This window comes from Balaenoptera borealis (genome assembly GCF_965194805.1).
Source record: "Balaenoptera borealis genome assembly, chromosome: 9".
Lineage (NCBI taxonomy): Eukaryota > Metazoa > Chordata > Mammalia > Artiodactyla > Balaenopteridae > Balaenoptera > Balaenoptera borealis.
The window spans coordinates 51,437,969-51,456,210 of record NC_138873.1 but is presented as its reverse complement, the minus strand read 5'-3'; the positions used below and the strand labels follow the sequence as shown (position 1 = coordinate 51,456,210).

General features: G+C 38.0%; 1 protein-coding gene across 9 annotated transcripts in view; it reads left to right on the top strand.

Annotated features, from left to right (window-relative positions):
* The window catches only part of AFG1L (AFG1 like ATPase), a 260,517-nt gene that overhangs the window by 141,580 nt on the left and 100,695 nt on the right, over positions 1-18,242 (top strand). For all 9 annotated transcript variants that reach the window (XM_082404818.1, XM_082404817.1, XM_082404816.1 and 6 more), the window contains one exon: positions 14,970-15,052. In XM_082404818.1, coding sequence (XP_082260944.1) covers positions 14,970-15,052 — 83 coding nt within the window. The remainder of the gene's footprint in view (positions 1-14,969; positions 15,053-18,242) is intronic.

Sequence of the window (18,242 nt, the reverse complement as noted above, 5' to 3'; positions counted from 1 at the left end):
CACTTAACTCTAGTATAAAGCTTAAAGGACAAGAGTATTAAAAATAACTGTATAGCAACAATAATTTGTTAATGAGTACACAATATAAAATCGGTAAACTGTGACATCAAAAACAAAAAAGATCGGGTAGTAAAATGGTAGAGTTTTTGCATGTGATTGAAGTTAAGTTGTTATCAGTGTAAGATAGACTGTTGTATCTGTAATATATTTTATGTAAGCCTCACAGTAACCACAAAACAAAAATTCACAGAAGATAAAGAGAAGGGAGTCATAGCATACCACTAGGAAAATTATCTTTTCACAAAGGAAGGCAGCAATAGAGGAACAAGGGAACTATAAAACAGCCATAGAACAATTAACAAGATGGCATTAGTAAGTCCTTACCTATCAATAATTACTCTAAATGTAAATGGGTTAACTCTCCAGTCAAAAGATATAGAGTAGCTGGATGGATTTTAAAAAAGAAGACCAAACTATATGCTGCCTACAAGAGACTCACTTGAGTTTTAAGGACACCTAGGCTCAAAGTGAAGGGATGAAAAAAGATATTAAATGCAAGTGGAAACCAAAAGAGAACAGGGATAGCTATACTTACATCAGACAAAATAGACTTTAAATTAAAAACTGCAATAAGAGGCAAAGAAGATCATTATAATGATAAAATGATCAATTCATCAAGAAGATATAACAATCATAAATACATACGCATGCAACATTGAAGCACCTAGGTATATTAAGCAAATACTAACAGATCTGCAGGGAGAACTAGGCAACATTACACTGGTAATAGGGTACTTCAAAAAATGGGCAGAGGAACTGAATAGACATTTTTCCAAAGAAGACATACAAATGGCCAATAGATACATGGAAAGAAGCTCATCATCAATAATCACATCAGGGAAATGCAAATCAAAACCACAATGAGATATCACCTCACATTTATTAAAATGGCTGCTCTCAAAAGGATAAGAGATATGTGTTGGGGAGAATATGGAGAAAAGGAAACCCTCGTGTAATGTTGATGGGGCTGTAAATTGGTGCAGCCACTATGGAAAACAGTATGGAAGTTCCTCAAATAATTAAAAAGAGAGCTAGCATATCACCCAGCAGTCCCACTTCTGGGTATTTATTCAAAGGAGATGAAATCACTATCTTGAAGAGATATCTGCATTCCCATGATCCTTGCAGTGTTATTCACAGTAGCCAACATGTGGAAACAACCTAAGTGTCAATGGGTGAATAGATAAAAAAGATGTGGCGCACACACACACACACACACACACACACACACACACACACACACAGAGGAATATTTTTCAGCCAAGAGAAAGAAGGAAATCCTGCCACTTGTGACAAAATAGATGAACCTTGAGGGCATTCTGCTAAGTGAAGTAAGTCAGACAAGAGAAAGACAAATACTGGATGATATCACTCATATGTGGAATCTAAAAAAGCTGAACTGATAGAAACAGAGAGTAGATTGGTGGTCACCAGAGGCTTGGGAGTTGGGGAAATGAGGAAATGTTGGTTAAAGGATACAAACTTTTCAGTTACGAGATGACTAATGTACAGTATGGTGATTATAGTTAAGGATACTGTATTATATACTTGAAAGTTGCTAAGAGAGTAGATCTTAAATATTCTTACCACAAAAAAAGAAATGGTAATTACATAAGATGGTGGAGGTGTTAACCAATGCTACTGTGGTAATCATTTTGCAATATACCAAGTGTATCAGCTATACAACTTAAACTTACACAATGTGATATGTCAATTATATCTCAGTAAAGCTGGAAAAAAGTTAGTATATATTTTCAAGCATTGATATGCATACATGTCTCTGTATATGCCTAAACATACAGTTTTGTTTTGTTGTAAATCAGTGGGGTAATAGTTACATCTTAATCTGACTTGTGCTTTTATCCCTTGGAGGTATCCTAGAGATCTTTTGATCTCAAATATGACTCTATCTCATTCTTTTAAATGGCTGCTTTGTATTTCACATTATAGCTGCACTATCATTTTTATAACTAATCTGCTATTTTATACTTAGGTTTATTCTAGTTTTTTGCTTTTTAAATAATGCTTAAAAAGCCTGTTTACAAATGTATTTTTAGTTGCATGAGTCAATGTTTTCTGTAGGTTAGATTCCTATAAATGGAATTTCTAAATCAAAGTTTCTATGCAATTAAAGTTTTGGTTGGTTTGTCAAATTACTCTTTATTTGTCACTGATAATTAAATGGCGAAATTGAATTTACAAATGGTAAGATGCCGTATTTTTAAGAAGCCACATTAACCCTTGTACGACACAGTAGGATATAAATAAATGACAAGAAATCATGTGGAGTTGAGGTAATATGCTCTGGGAATTTCATTAGAAGTTGCTTCTACATACTGAGTCAGCAGCAGGTTATTGCAAAATCGTAATTACCAAAATATTTAAGGGTGGTGGAATTTTTGAACTTTTGTTCTATGTCTTACTCTGAACATAGGAGGTATGTGTAGTGGTGAAGAGCACATGGTCTGCAGACCTGAGTTCAGGTCTTCTGCTCCCTATGAGCTAAATAACTCCAGACAAGTAGAGATCAGAATATTTGATCTTTTTAAATTTCCAGTACTGCATTGGTCAATTGAGGCCAATAATTCTATCTTTATAGGTTGTTGTAAAATTAACTACCAATAAATGGTAGCTGTTGTAATTTTTATTCTTCTGTGGCAGTTTTACAAAGATAACCATGATTAAATATTTATTTTCTTGATTAAATGGCTTTGGGGCATCCTCTGTATAACAAATAGAAAACATGTAAACCTCTCTGTAGCATCCCTTGGCTCAAAGATTACCACTTCTCTGATGAACAGAAACAGTCTCTTCTTACAAACGTTAGGATTCTTTGTTTTGTTTTCCATTTCTGTGCCAAAACAATTTGATAGGACATGACTTCATCAATTCTGTTGCTCACCATCCTTCCACATAGCTATTTGGGATGCACACTGATATCTTAGATCATCCAAATTAATTAAGTCTTATCAGGAAACTGATAAGCTAACGGCACTCAAAGTCTTGACCAGGTTGACAGTCAGTACAGATTTTTGCTCTCCACAATTTCCTATTTCCTGATAGCTTAAAGATGATAAATACCATACTTTACTAGAGTCCAAATATTTTCTAGAAATCAGTATGTCTAAGGTAAAGCATATGGAAGAGAAAGTAAGTCATTGACATTTTGAACAAGACCTCTGGTTCACAGCAGCAGTTGCCACAGTCAGCTGTTTCACCTTTCCTTTTAGAGGTGGTGAGAGTGGTGGTGTGATTGAAGGACCATGGTTCCATCTCAGAGTTCCAAACACTGACGGGAAGACCCTACAACTGTTGTGCTGGCCTTAGTGCTACACTTGCTGAGCTTGATGAGGTGTGCCACCAGATGCTGGTGCTTTGCTTCCTTTTTTTTTTTTTTAATTTTTTGTTATCAGTTACTTTGAAAATATTTTTAGTGACATATTCAGAAACTTATTATTTCAAAGGAATATTGGGATGTTCCAAATCATGGTGGTGTTCAAAAAGATAAAGATGTCACCTCATTTACAATGGGAAATGTGAGTTGAAAACTTATGGTCATCTATAAACTTAACAGTCATTGTGTTTGAGATGTTGCAATCCTTTGCTGGACTCATTTGTAGTATCTTACCACCAGGTCTCCTTCTATCCTTTCTGCACATTCCCATAGTTTTTTTCCTAGGCAAATTTGTTCCAAACCCTTTTCATCTACTCAAACTACTCCAGCTTTAGAACATTTTTCTAGCCCACATTAAGTTTTATCAGTCCTTTGTTTCCTTGTTATTTTATTTTTTTTCCTTTGTTCATTCAAATAGTGCTTGACAGCTCATAGGCTTTTATGTCCATTACCCCCATTGCAGAGTAATGCTGATTTCCTTTTCACCTCACTTTATCCAAACATAAACAAGAAGGGTATCAATGCTACCAATCTCTGGCTCTGTGAGTCTAGGATCATAAACAGCAACCCTCTGTCATCCTGTGGCTTTAGTTACCACCTGTGGTGGACATTGTGGTTATTTCCCCCAAATCCATTTCATCTTTCTGCTTTTGTGTAGTAGCCATTTGATTTGGATGGAACTGATCAGAGGTGGGGCCTGATTAGGCTGAGCCAATGATTCTCAGCCTTGGCTGCCCATTAGAATCGCTGAAGGAGCTTCAAACAAGAGACAAATTCAGCCAACCAAATCCTCCCCCGCAAAAATGCCTGGGAGTGGAGCGGCACTTTCTAAATAATTCCCAGCTAAAGCTAACATGCAGCCAGTGTTGAGAACCACTGGTCTACTCACCAGGGTATTTCCATCTTCCCTGCCACTTGCACTGATTTAAGAAACTCAAACCTAAACCAGTTAGCTTGTGCCATTCCCCAAGCTACATGAATTGGTTGTGGTGCGTATAATCAGCCTAATCAACATAGCCCAGGACTTTTGTTTTATGGTTGTGGAAATATTTTCTGTTCTATCTCTTTGGTGTGAGGAAATCCTGCTTTGGGATGGAACTCTTACTTGGAGGAGACAGAACTTCTTGGCTGAGTTTCCTGTCTCAGCTGAGTTTTAACAAAGATTTTCCTGGACCATACTTTAGTTAGCCTCCTCTGACCCCTATTCTCTACTCGGCTTCAACTTTGGCCTACAATGTCTGTGCCCATCCGTGCTGAGTCCAGTTTTAGCAAGAATCTTGCTAAGTCAATTCCCATAAAAGTTCCTTGGGAAAGAGGACTGTATTGGTTGGCTTCTTTCTGTAGTTCCTAACATACTAACTTATACCTAAGCTTTGCACATAGATGAGTTTGCTAATGATCCGTTCAGTTAATCAGTATTTACCAAGCATTTACTATGTACTAGATGCTGTGCTAGGTACTGGGGACACAATAATAAACAACATAGATATGATCCTCATCTCATAGAACTTAACAGGCTTGAAACCCAAATCTGTTTCTGTTATCTTAATCACTGTAGGAAAACTTCCAGTTTGTTATGTGTGGTATGATATAGCTGGACGGAGTCTCTAAAACGCTGCCCTGTATCATTTTTGTATGGAGCTAGGTTGTATATAAATAAGCAAATCTGTTCATTGCAGTATAGCTGCTTCTCCAGATAATTGTCAATACTAGATGCCTTACCTGGTTAGCATATGAGCAACAGAAGTAGGACTTTCCCCAGCAGGCTAACAGAGTACTGCAAGAACTTCCCAATAAGCGCACATGAATTTTCTTTTTTTTATCATTTTATTTTTATTTTATTTTATTTCTTAAACATCTTTATTGGAGTATAATTGCTTTACAATGGTGTGTTAGTTTCTGCTTTATAACAAAGTGAATCAGTTATACCTATACATATGTCCCCATATCTCTTCCCTCTTGCATCTCCCTCCCTCCCACCCTCCCTATCCCACCCCTCTAAGTGGTCACAAAGCACTGAGCTGATCTCCCTGTGCTATGCGGCTGCTTCCCACTAGCTATCTATTTTACGTTTGGTAGTGTATATATGTCCATGCCACTCTCTCACTTTGTCCCAGCTTACCCTTCCCCCTCCCCGTGTTCTCAAGTCCATTCTCTAGTAGGTCTGTGTCTTTATTCCCGTCTTGCCCCTAGGTTCTTCATGACCATTTTTTTTTTTTTTTTAGATTCCATATATATATGTTAGCATACGGTATTTGTTTTTCTCTTTCTGACTTACTTCACTCTGTATGACAGACTCTAGGTCCATCCACCTCACTACAAATAACTCAATTTCATTTCTTTTTATGGCTGAGTAATATTCCACTGTATATATGTGCCACGTCTTCTTTATCCATTCATCTGTTGATGGACACTTATGTTGCTTCCACGTCCTGGCTATTGTAAATAGAGCTGCAATGAACATTTTGGTACATGACTCTTTTTGAATTTGGTTTTCTCAGGGTATATGCCCAGTAGTGGGATTGCTGGGTCATATGGTAGTTCTATTTTTAGTTTATTAAGGAACCTCCATACTGTTCTCCATAGTGGCTGTATCAGTTTACATTCCCACCAACAGTGCAGGAGCGTTCCCTTTTCTCCACACCCTCTCCAGCATTTATTGTTTGTAGATTTTTTGATGATGGCCATTCTGACTGGTGTGAGGTGATACCTCATTGTAGTTTTGATTTGCATTTCTCTAATGATTAATGATGTTGAGCATTCTTTCATGTGTTTGTTGGCGATCTGTATATCTTCTTTGGAGAAATGTCTATTTAGGACTTCTGCCCATTTTTGGATTGGGTTGTTTGTTTTTTTGGTATTGAGCTGCATGAGCTGCTTGTAAATTTTGGAGATTAATCCTTTGTCAGTTGCTTCATTTGCAAATGTTTTCTCCCATTCTGAGAGTCGTCTTCTCATCTTGTTTATGGTTTCCTTTGCTGTGCAAAAGCTTTTCAGTTTCATTAGGTCCCATTTGTTTATTTGTGTTTTCATTTCCATTTCTCTAGGAGGTGGGTCAAAAAGGATCTTGCTGTGATTTATGTCATAGAATGTTCTGCCTATGTTTTCCTCTGTTTGATAGTGTCTGGCCTTACATTTAGGTCTTTAATCTATTTTGAGTTTATTTTTGTGTATGTTGTTAGGGAGTGTCCTAATATCATTCTTTTACATGTAGCTGTCCAGTTTTCCCAGCACCACTTATTGAAGAGGCTGTCTTTTCTCCACTGTATATTCTTGCCTCCTTTATCAAAGATAAGGTGACCACAAGCCCACATGAATTTTGCATTGCTTTGTATATCCAAGTAAGAGCCCTGGTTGCTTGAACATATCCTGGGGTGGCAACATAGCAAAGTAGTTAAGAATATGAACACTGTAACCAAAATGCTTGGGTTTGAATCCTGAGTCTACCACTTTTGTGCTCTTTGACAATGGGCAAGTTTCATAACTTCTCTGTGCTTTGTTTCCTTATCCATCTGTAAAATGAGAATATTAATAATAATGCCTACCTTTTAGAATGGTTAAGAGGAATATAAAGAGTTTAGAATGGTTTCTGGCACAAGGTACGCCCGTATATCACTGTTTACTCTTTGATGATGTTGATGATAAAGATAGACCCACTTATTTATATCTCACATTCTCTTACTGGTTTTATGGCAGTCTTATTATGAAACCTTTTAAAATATGAGCAGAATCTTCATGTGTAGTTTGCAGAAGAGGGTAATCATCAGAGATTAGTTTGTACTTTCCTTTTTCTACTCATGAGAGAGGGGAGATCATCATCATCATTGGCCTCCAGTCCTGCTTTGTGGGCCCATGAGTATATGGTGCTGTGCCCCGAGTTAAGCAGGCAGCCCCTGCTCTCTTGGAGTTTACCTTCCAAGACTGACAACATCAGTTTAGATGATCAAGTAAAGGTCATAAAAACAGTGAACTATGAGTTGGCCAGACACTTTAAACATAGAAAATGTCCTATATAATGGAAGTTTACTGTAATACAACCCATTAAAGTGTAGATTTAGTATAGGTGCATATATCTTGTACACAGTTTTGGACTAAATACCTGAAGGAAATCATAATAGAATCATACAGTATGGGGACTTCCTGGTGGTCCGGTGGCTAAGACTCCACGCTCCCAATGCAGGGGGCCCGGGTTCGATCCCTGGTCGGGGAACTAGAACCCACATGTCGCAACTAAGAGTTCACATGCTGCAACTAAAGATCCTGCATGCCGCAATGAAGATCCCTCACGCAGCAACGAAGATCCTGTGTGCCGCAACTAAGACCCGGCGCAGCCAAATAAATAAATAAAAATTTAAAAAAAAATTGAATCATACAGTATGGATCTCTAGAAGAGCAATTAGCATATTTATACTGGGCAGAGGTAATTACTTTGGGACAGGGATGGAGGAGTTGGGGAGCAAAAATTAATCCCCAAAATACAGTAAATTGTATAAGGTGAAAGAAAAATGTGGCTGCTGCTTAATAAAGCAGTGTGACATGGTGGGAAGACCATGGATTTGAGGGCAAGAATGATCTGGGCAAATCATGGCTCAGCTACCTACAAACTATGTGGCCTCTCTGGAGCTCTACGAATTCAAAGGAAAACTGTTTTCCCTTCCAGCTGTAGCTGCACAAAGGGTAAGATTTGTGGCTCAGCTTAGAAGCAAGTATATATTATAGGTGTGCTTTTTAGCTTCAGTCCTGGCTTTTTTTTTTTTTTTTTAAATCTCAGAACTATTCTTTCCGTTTTTACTGTTCTTTAAAAAATGCCTTCCTGTATGCTTATTAATGGTACAAGAGTATTAGTGATTATACTGGTTCAGTAGGGCTACCATAACAAAATACCACAGCCTGGGTGGCTCAAGCAACAGAAATGTATTTTCTCACAGTTCTGGAGGCTAGAAGTCCAAGATCAAGGTGTTGATGGGGTTGATTTTCTCTGAGGCCTCTCTCCTTGACTTGCAGATGGCTCTCTTCTCCCTCTGTCTTCACATGGTCCTTCCTTTGTGCACACACGTCTGTGTCCTAATTTCCTCCTTTTATAAGGACACCAGTTATATTGGATTAGGGCCCACATAAACACCTCACTTTAATGCGGTCACCTTTCAAAGGCTCTTATCTCCAAATACTGTCACATTCTGAGGTACTAGGATTAGGCCTTGAACATATGAATTTGCAGGGGACACAATTCAACCCATGGCAGTGATTAAAAAAAAAATAGTAATAACCTCCCTCATACATTTCTTTAACTGTAAAATAGGGATATAAAAATGATTACTTTGTTCTGTGTATGCTTATTGTGAGGATTATAATGAGAAATTCACCTCAGTTGACTGACACAGTTGAGTCATATAATAGGTACTTCGCAATTGTTAAATATCTTCCTTTCCTGCCTTTGGCAGGGGAGAGAAATTCTGAAGTTGCTTGATTGAAAAAAAGAGACACAGACCTTACCTGCTACAGTGATAGGGTGTGGGTGTTTTAAGTGTCAGAGACAACTGGGGTAGCCAGGGAAGGAGGAGTGGGGCAGTGGAGAAAAAAAAAGTTTGTATTTACTTTGGAGCATGAGATGATCGAGAAAGCAAAGGAGCTGAGGTGGCTTGAGGTAGACTCCAAAACTCAGAAAGCCCAAAGAAGAACTTAGCCCTGAAGTGAGAGAACTTCAGCAATAATGTTAAGAATTTTAGACTGAAAGGCATCATGATTCAATTCCTTTATTTTATGGAGGAGAAAACTGACATCCAGAGAGGTTAAGTAGCAGGCTAAAATCACATAGCTAAGCAATTGGTGGAAGACTAATCAACTCTGAAAAATTATGTCTATGATTGGGAGGAGCAGAATATGATAACTTGAGGAAAATATCTGAATTCTACCAGACTGTCAGAGCTAAAGCTGTATCTTATTCATTATTTATCTCCAGTTACCAGGGATGTGCCCAGCATATAGTATTCAGTGATGATTGTTAGGATGATTCAAAATAAATATTGAATTTGCAGGGGACTTGTTAAACCATAGGTGTACATTTTTGTGAATAAAACAATGCAGCATACCTATGAAATATATGGAATATCTTTAGTATCATCCTGGAGATCAGTATACAAAAAATTACTCTAATAAATGAGTTTCTAAGACTGCTGGATCTAAGGCCACTATTCAAAACTCAATTGTATTTCTTTATACCCGTAGCTAATACATACTAATGAATGCACATACACTACTGGTGGGAGTGTAGGTTGCACAATCACCTTGGAAAACTGGCAATATTCACTAAAGCTGAGTATACTCTTATCCTATGATCAAGCAGTTACTCTTCTAGGCAGTATATATCCAGGAAGAGCATGTGCACATATGTACCAAAAATCATGTGCAAGAATGTTTGTGCCTGCATTATTTGAAAGAGCTAATAACTAGAAACAACCCAAATGTCCATCAACAGTAGAATGAATCAATAAATTGTGGCATATTCACATTGTGGGTATGATACAACAATCAATAAGCTACAACTACACAAAACATGTGGATGGATGTATCTTGTAAACCATAAAGGAGCCCACTCACAAAAGAATACATACTATATAATTCTACTTATATAAAGCTCCAGAAACAGGCAAAATTCTATGATGCTAGAATCAGTATACTGGTTACCTTTGGAAAGGTAAAAGAGGATACTAAGGGGCTTCAGAGGTGCTAGTAATGTTATATTTCTTGATTGAGCTGAACACTTATTTGTATACTTTTCTGTATTTGTTATACTTAAATTATAAAAGGCTTAAAAGTATGTATTGAATTTTTATATATCATTGATATCTTAGAAGTAGTATCACATGATTATTTTAAATGAGACTGAAGCAGCTGTCAGAATGTATAGCTGCTTCAGTATGTATATTTGAATGTATGCTGCCTCAAAAAATAAATAGAATTTAAAAAGACATCCCCACCCAGTCTCCCACCCTTTTTTTGGTTCAGTATCTTTTTTTGTACTCTTACTTGTTGTTTACTTATGGAATTGTATTTTTAACAAAGAAAATAGTACAGTATGCAGTATAGCTTTTCAGTATTTAGATAGTTATTTCTCTCAGAAATTTTAAGGTACCAAACAGGATTAAGCTTAGAACTGTGTGTACTATGATCCCAATTTCTCTCTTTCTATCATCATTTCTAGGTGTAAAGGAAAAACTTGGAAGGATATAAGCGATAAGCAAACTTTTTTCTGAGAAGGGGGTAAACTTTCTATTTTTATATGTTTGATATTTGAATTTTTTACAATAAGCATGTGTCTCTTTTTTTAGTTTAAAAAGGTACACTTTTTACTAATTAAGCAAAAAGATAGATCTTAGCTATTAAAATATTTTATATCCTAGAACTAGAAAAAGTCTCAACCTTTTTTCCTTTTATGCTTACTTATTAAAAATGTATAAAACCTAACAGTTTGGGCTTCCCTGGTGGCACAGTGGTTGAGAATCTGCCTGCCAGTGCAGGGGACACGGGTTTGAGCCCTGGTCTGGGAAGATCCCACATGCCGCGGAGCAACTGGGCCCGTGAGCCACAATTACTGAGCCTGCGCGTCTGGAGCCTGTGCTCCCCAACAAGAGAGGCCGCGATAGTGAGAGGCCCGCGCACCGTGATGAAGAGTGGCCCCCGCTTGCCACAACTAGAGATAAGCCCTCACACAGAAACGAAGACCCAACACAGCCATAAATAAAAATAACTAAACAAATACTTAAAAAAAAAAAAAAAACCTAACAGTTGAATACTGTCAAGAAAAACACCAATAATTTAGATCTTTAAATTCCTATTTAATGTCATCACTTAGATAAGACATAAAACTTTGATTTATGTGATTGGTTTTATGTTTTTTGTTTTTTCTGTTTTTCCAAATTTTCTAGAGTAAGCAAAAATTACTTTATAATAAAAGTATTTAAGGGAGGCAAATCTTTATTATTTCAATCTTTGCTGACAAGTTTAATATGTTGTACTTTTAAAGGATTTTTCTCCACTATATTTATTGTTCTTTTGTTCCAACTGGGAAGGGAAAAGCCAGACTGGAAGCTATAAAAAGTTATTTTGTGAGATGCTATTTTTCTAATGGTATTATTAAGAATTGCTAAAAATACACACAATAGATCTTGAGGAAAATGCAAACTGTTGGAATACAATTCTTTTAGTGGTATATTTTTCTTTCCAAAGTCAAAAGCCTTTGACTCATGAATATGCTCCCAAGGGTGCGTTAACCTGCCTCCTTTTCCTCCTCAAGTTTCCTAATTGCATTTTTAGCTTGTGTAATTGTATTTGTCCTTTGTATATATAAATATACAAACTATTTCAAAATAAATTCAGTTTGCTGGCTGATTAGTTTTATGCATTTGAATTGGATGGTGGTAAGAGGTCACAAGGTCTTGTAAATATCCCTGGAAATTAGGAAATTGCTTAGAGATCAGGCCCTTTTGACTAGATTCATCCTCAACTTGGAAATAAAGTTAGTTTTCACCTTCCTCCACCCTTCTGCACAGTGGTTTGAAGACTCTAGCTTAAGTGAATAAGATCAGAAATTTTGAGGTTTATTTTTCTTTAAAAATATATACTGAGTGTTAGTATTTTTCGGACAATTAAGGGCTAACATCTAAGGGCTTCGGTTATAGTTCTTATGCTGCTGATTAGGTATTCCTTGGTGGTGATTAGTGAATGTACAAATGCAATCATTTGGTAGGGTTTAATCACTCATATGAGAGAGAAGTTCGTTACCCAGAAGGAGAAATTGAAGCTTGTATAACTTTCATTAGCCTTATTTTTTTAATAGCAAAAAAATAAAGAAGAATAATTTTTGACTAAATTAGGAATATTGAGTAATATAAGATAAATTGTTGTTTAAAAGAAATAGAGAACCTGGGGAAATACACTTATGTGAATATACTTTTCCACCATGTAGTATATTGTATGTATTATAGGTAGCTTATGAATAGTTGGCCCTTACCAAACCAGGACAGATTTCCCTCAGAGAGAGAGAGAGAAAGAAGTGCTACCTGAACAAGTGCATCTCCTTCTTTCTTTGCACTGGGTGGCTGAGCCCCAGTTATAGAAGGGGTCAGGGGAGGAAATGTCTCCTTTCCCAGGTTTCCTACATTAACTCAAAGTTGAAAAGAAGAGAGATGTATGGCTATACCTTTTTTTTTTTTAACAGGTCTCTGAGGCAATGGGAGAGTGGGATGCATGTATTTGGGCAATGCTGTATTTCTTTCTGCTGAGATGAGTTAAGGGCCTGAGTCCTGAGGGTGGGTTTGAGCCACTTGGGATGATGAGCTCGGGAGGTGTGGGTGGCTGCTTAGGCCAAGCATTGCACAGTGGCGTGACTCTGTTAGCTTCAGGGGGTGGTTCTTCAAATGTGTAGTTAAAAAGCTTAGCTTTGTAGGCTCCCCAGGGGAGCGGCCTCTTCTTGAGGATTATTTTATTCTAACCTAATTCACAATTGCTACTCAAAATGCTGTAGCTTTTCCAGCCTTCCAGGCCAGTTGGTCTTCACTCCGAGGGTGACCAACTATCCCAGTGTGCCCAGGACTCTCGTGGTATTAGCACTGAAAGTGCTGCTTTCAGAAAAAAAAACCTCAGTCTTGGGGAAACCTCTCAGTCTCAGAGGGATGGTTGATCACCCTATTTTACTTCCCTGAGCCTTTAGCAGCTGTAGCATAGGAGGAGGGGAAATGCATTCTCGCTGCCACTGTGTACAGTCTCTTCCCTGTAGTACAGATGATGAAGAGCTCTTGCATAGCAGTACAACCCAGGATGTAATTTCAGGGAGGAAGAATGTTGCTACATCCCAAGTGTGCCCAGATAGTGCTCTTCTGATTATCTATTGCTGCATAACAAATGACTGCAAAATTAAAATAACATTATTATCCCTTCTGGTTTCTGTGGTTCTGGGATTTGAGAAAATCTCAGCTGGCAGTTCTGGCTCCCTCACTATGACAGTGGCTACAACTGGAACAGCTGGAGACCGGTCCAACACCTCTGTCTTCATGTCATCTCAAGGCCTCTCTATGGGCTACTTTAAGTTCTCCTGGTTGCCTCCAGACAGATGATGCTTACCTGGCAGTTTAGGGTTCTGGAGCAAGTATTCTAGCCAACAAGAAAGAAGCTGCCTCAAATGTCACATCAGATATTATTGTATAGCATCATTTTCACCGTAGCCACAGGATTCAAGTGGGGAGCACAGACCCCACTTCTTTTTTTTTAAATATTTATTTATTTGGCTGCACCAGGTCTTAGTTGCAGCACGCAGGATCTTTAGTCATGGCATGCGAACTCTTAGTTGCAGCATGTGGCATCTAGTTCCCTGACCAGGAATCAAACCTGGGCCCCCTGCATTGGAAGCGCTGAGTCTTAGCCACTGGACCACTAGGGAAGTCCCTAGACCCTACTTCATGATGGTTAGAAGATCAACGTCACAACCTGTTGAGATGGAGACATTACTGCAGCCATCTTTGGAAAATATAATCCACCACAACTACCTTAGCTTCCAAATGCAGTTTTTCATTAATAAAAGTAGTAAAGTTGTTAAAATACGGTTTTTCCTCATGAATTTTCTTAATGCAATTTTTATTTCGAATGAAAACAAAAAGGTCAGCCTGTAAATGTTACTTGAATTGTTCTGAGAACTCTTGCTTACCACTGTTCTACTGGAATGAGTATGTGTGTGTTTGTGTGTATGTGTGTGTGTGTGTGTATCTTCCCAAAAAGCCAGCTGACCAGCATAGGTGTAGTAAAAGTTCATTTGCTTCCATAGTAAGAATTTTAAGGGGTGTGTGTGTGTGTGTGTGTGTGTGTGTGTGTGTGTGTATGGGAGTTTCCATGCATACATGCACCCCAGAGGATGGAAAGGAAAGAGTAATTGGGAGGAGACAAGGACAGCAGTGGCACAGGACCATTCAGGTTGAACGGAAGCATTCATAGCAGGAAAGAACTCTGAAGACATTGATGGCTAGAGAGGGAGCTAAGGAACAAGGGCAGTGGCTATCATTTAGAAGTGAAGGGCAGGTATACCTATAGCATCACTTTAGTATGATCATTCAGTTTAAAATGTGGATGCTAATGTTCTGATGCAACTTTCTTAGACTGTCTGTCTCCCATTGTGATGCTTAAGACCCATGAGTTATTTTTTCTTATAGCCTCCAGCTTCTCACTTCAGAGTAATGGAAATTGGAATTTTAAAAAATCTAATGCAGTTATTTGGGGAATTTGCTGACAGCACAGTTTTAGCAAAGTTTGAGGAAGGCATGCTACAAATCTTAATTTTATTAAACTGATATTTTTTGGCTTAATATATGTTTAATATTGCAACATTTATGATTCTTACATGAGTTCTATTGTTTTGTCCTAAACTCATTATTTTATTGAGGAAAATTTAAAAAAATAGGATAGCAGAAAGATTATAATTCTAAGCCACCATTTGTTTAAAAAGATATTTTATGTGTTTGGATTGTAGGAATACTGTAATACGGTCCAGCTAGATTCTGGGATAGATTATCGGAAAAGGGAACTTCCTGCTGCAGGAGAACTCTACTACCTGTAAGTTTTTTTTTAATTTTCTAAGTTTAATATCTAATAATTAATCAGGAAAAGATGAGAAAAATAAGCAGGGTAATTATTAGAAAATGAAAGCCTAGTTCTAAAGCCTGTGATTTTTAAAATACAAAATGTTATAATGTTAACTTCTTTAAACTGTGTTTTTTGCCATCCACATTTGCATGATTTATAATGTGTGATTGGAGGAAACCCTAATTAGTTTTTTGGGGAGGAGTGATGACAGATGGTTAGAAAGTAATGAGTATCCTTTTTAAGAAACTCTAGTATTAAGAGAATATCTTTATTGTGCTCAAGTAATTAATTATTTGTGGACATCTTCTAACGAATGTGTCATTTCTGTTCCCTGAAAATTGTTTTAATTTGTCAATCTGTTTGTATTTATCATTGTTGATTGACTTCCATACATAACTATGTAAAATATATATACACAAGTACAACTGGATATATTTTGTCTTTTAAAAGCTCAGACTCGGGCTTCCCTGGTGGCACAGTGGTTAAGAATCATCCTGCCAATGCAGGGTACACAGGTTCGATCCCTGGCCCGGGAAGAGCCCTCATGCCACGGAGCAACTAAGCCCGTGCACCACAACTACTGAGCCTGCGTGCCACAACTATTGAATCCCGCATGCCTAGAGCCTGTGCTCTGCAACAAGAGAAGCCACCGCAATGAGAAGCCTGCGCACCGCAATGAAGAGTAGCCCCCGCTCGCCACAACTAGAGAAAGCCCGTGCGCACAGCAACGAAGACCCAACACAGCCAAACAAAAAATTAATTAATTAATTAATTATTTTTAAAAAACCTCAGACACTCCTGAGTAGGAGCAATTTATAATAATAGATGTGTTCAGCATGTGTAGTTAATGCTGAAAAACAAATATAGTTTGTTTTAAAATGTCATTTGTGAGAACCTGAAAAGGAAAAAGTGCTTTACAAATGCAAAGTGTTGTTTAGTGTATGCTGCTAGTGTTGGGCACCTAGTGGGTTCTCAGTATATAGGTCTGTCTAAGGGTTAATTGTGATTTAACTCAAAGGCATGTTTCTGCTAATTTAAATTTTGATGACAACGTGCATATGAGAGGTTCAGAAAAGTTCTTGTCTCTGCCACCTTGTAAGCAGAAGTACTTTACTGTTTTTGAAGCAGAAATTAGCTAGAAAAAATCACATAATTAAAATTGCATACTTTACAGTGTACCAAGGGGACTGTTTCAGTTTATTATTCAGATTCTGATGATTATTATAGGAGGTTCTTCATCTGCCCTTAAGTACTTTGTCTTTAAATACTTTATAATTTTGAAAAATTCTTAGAACACTTTTTTTTCTGCTTTAACTTGGACTTTTTCCTCTCCATTTCTTTTATGTTTGTGCTTTCTGGTCTTTTTATTTTTCTGATATTCACAAGATTTCCCTGAAGCTTTGCTACCTATTTCTTGATGTGCCAGATGTATGGTACTTAGAAATTAATTTATTATTATTCCTTTTATTCTTTTTCAAATCCTTGTTCCTTGTTTTCCCACAAAGTATATCCTTATGTGGAAGAATTAAAACATTTTCCTAAAGGGGAGTTCCTTCAATAAAGACGGTTGCCTGACTCTAAGTCATGAAATTTGTTTCCAGGTGCTAGAGAGGTCTCGGTGGAATTTACAGGAGTTGGAAAGGCAGCTTTTGCTTTAGCAGAGCCACTTTCTCTCTGACCTACCCTGTGTTGCCTCTTCCTCTTCCTGAAAAAAGTAATACAGTTCTAACACATGGAAATTCAGGTTTGTACTTTCAACAAGTACTGGAGGAAATCAGAATCTAACAACGTCCCAGAATCCAGAAAACTAGAATCTACAAAAGCTACCGTGGAACTCTAGAATGGCTTTCTTTTTTTTATTTTTATTTTTTAAAATTATTTATTTATTTATTTATTTTTGGCTGTGTTGGGTCTTCGTTTCTGTGCGAGGGCTTTCTCCAGTTGCGGCAAGTGGGGGCCACTCTTCATCGCGGTGCGCGGGCCTCTCACTGTCGCGGCCTCTCCTGTTGTGGAGCACAGGCTCCAGACGTGCAGGCTCAGTAATTGTGGCTCACGGGCCCAGTTGCTCCGCGGCATGTGGGATCTTCCCGGACCAGGGCTCGAACCCGTGTCCCCTGCATTGGCAGGCAGACTCTCAACCACTGCGCCACCAGGGAAGCCCTAGAATGGCTTTCTTAAAAATATGTAAATTCTTTAACCTTCAAGGAAAGTAGATTTTTTTTTTTTAATTTATTTATTTTTGGCTGCATTGGGTCTTCGTTGCTGTGCACAGGCTTTCTCTAGTTGTGGCAAGTGGGGGCTACTCTTCGTTGCACTGCGCGGGCTTCTCATGGTGGCTTCTCTTGTTGCGGAGCATGGACTCTAGGCGCGTGGGCTTCAGTTGTTGTGGCACGCGGGCTTCAGTAGTTGTGGCTCGCAGGTTCTAGAGCGCAGGCTCAGTAGTTGTGGCGCACAGGCTTAGTTGCTCTGTGGCATGTGGGATCTTCCCAGACCAGGGCTTGAACCCGTGTCCCCTGCATTGCAAGCGGATGCTTAACCACTTGGCAACCAGGGAAGTCCTAGGAAAGTAGATTTATTTATGAATTTAACATCAAAAGAACTTTAGCATAATCTGATAATCAAGAATATAGAGCCTGGGGGCACACCTCAGAGGGAAGGCAGATATGTGTGCCTGAGGAGAATTAGGAATTAAAGTCATCTCAGAAGTGGGAGAATAGTATTAGATACCCAGATGGGATGCTAGGGATGTCATTTGTATTGTTTCAGATGAGCCCTTGAGTAGAACTTCATTCATGAAAGAGTAAAAGAAAAGTTCCTGGGGTCATGTTAACATTTCTAATTTAATTAGGTTTCGTTTTATCTTGTTCCTATAGGAAAACATTACTTTCCCCTCTATAACAGATTTTAATGTGCCATGCTATATATTGCCCTATTAAAGCATGTATTTCTCTTTATTACCCTCTGCCTAAACATCTGGAATTGGTTCCTGAATATACAAGTCCTGACTACTCCCTTTGTCAATCTCACTGGCATTCCAACTAAAAAAAAGAAAAGCAAAATTCTAGCTTCCCTCCAGGGGAGCATCACGCACTATCTCAGAATTTCATATATGCAGAATCCCATATATGATCTTTAATTAAATAGAAATAGTCATTAATTC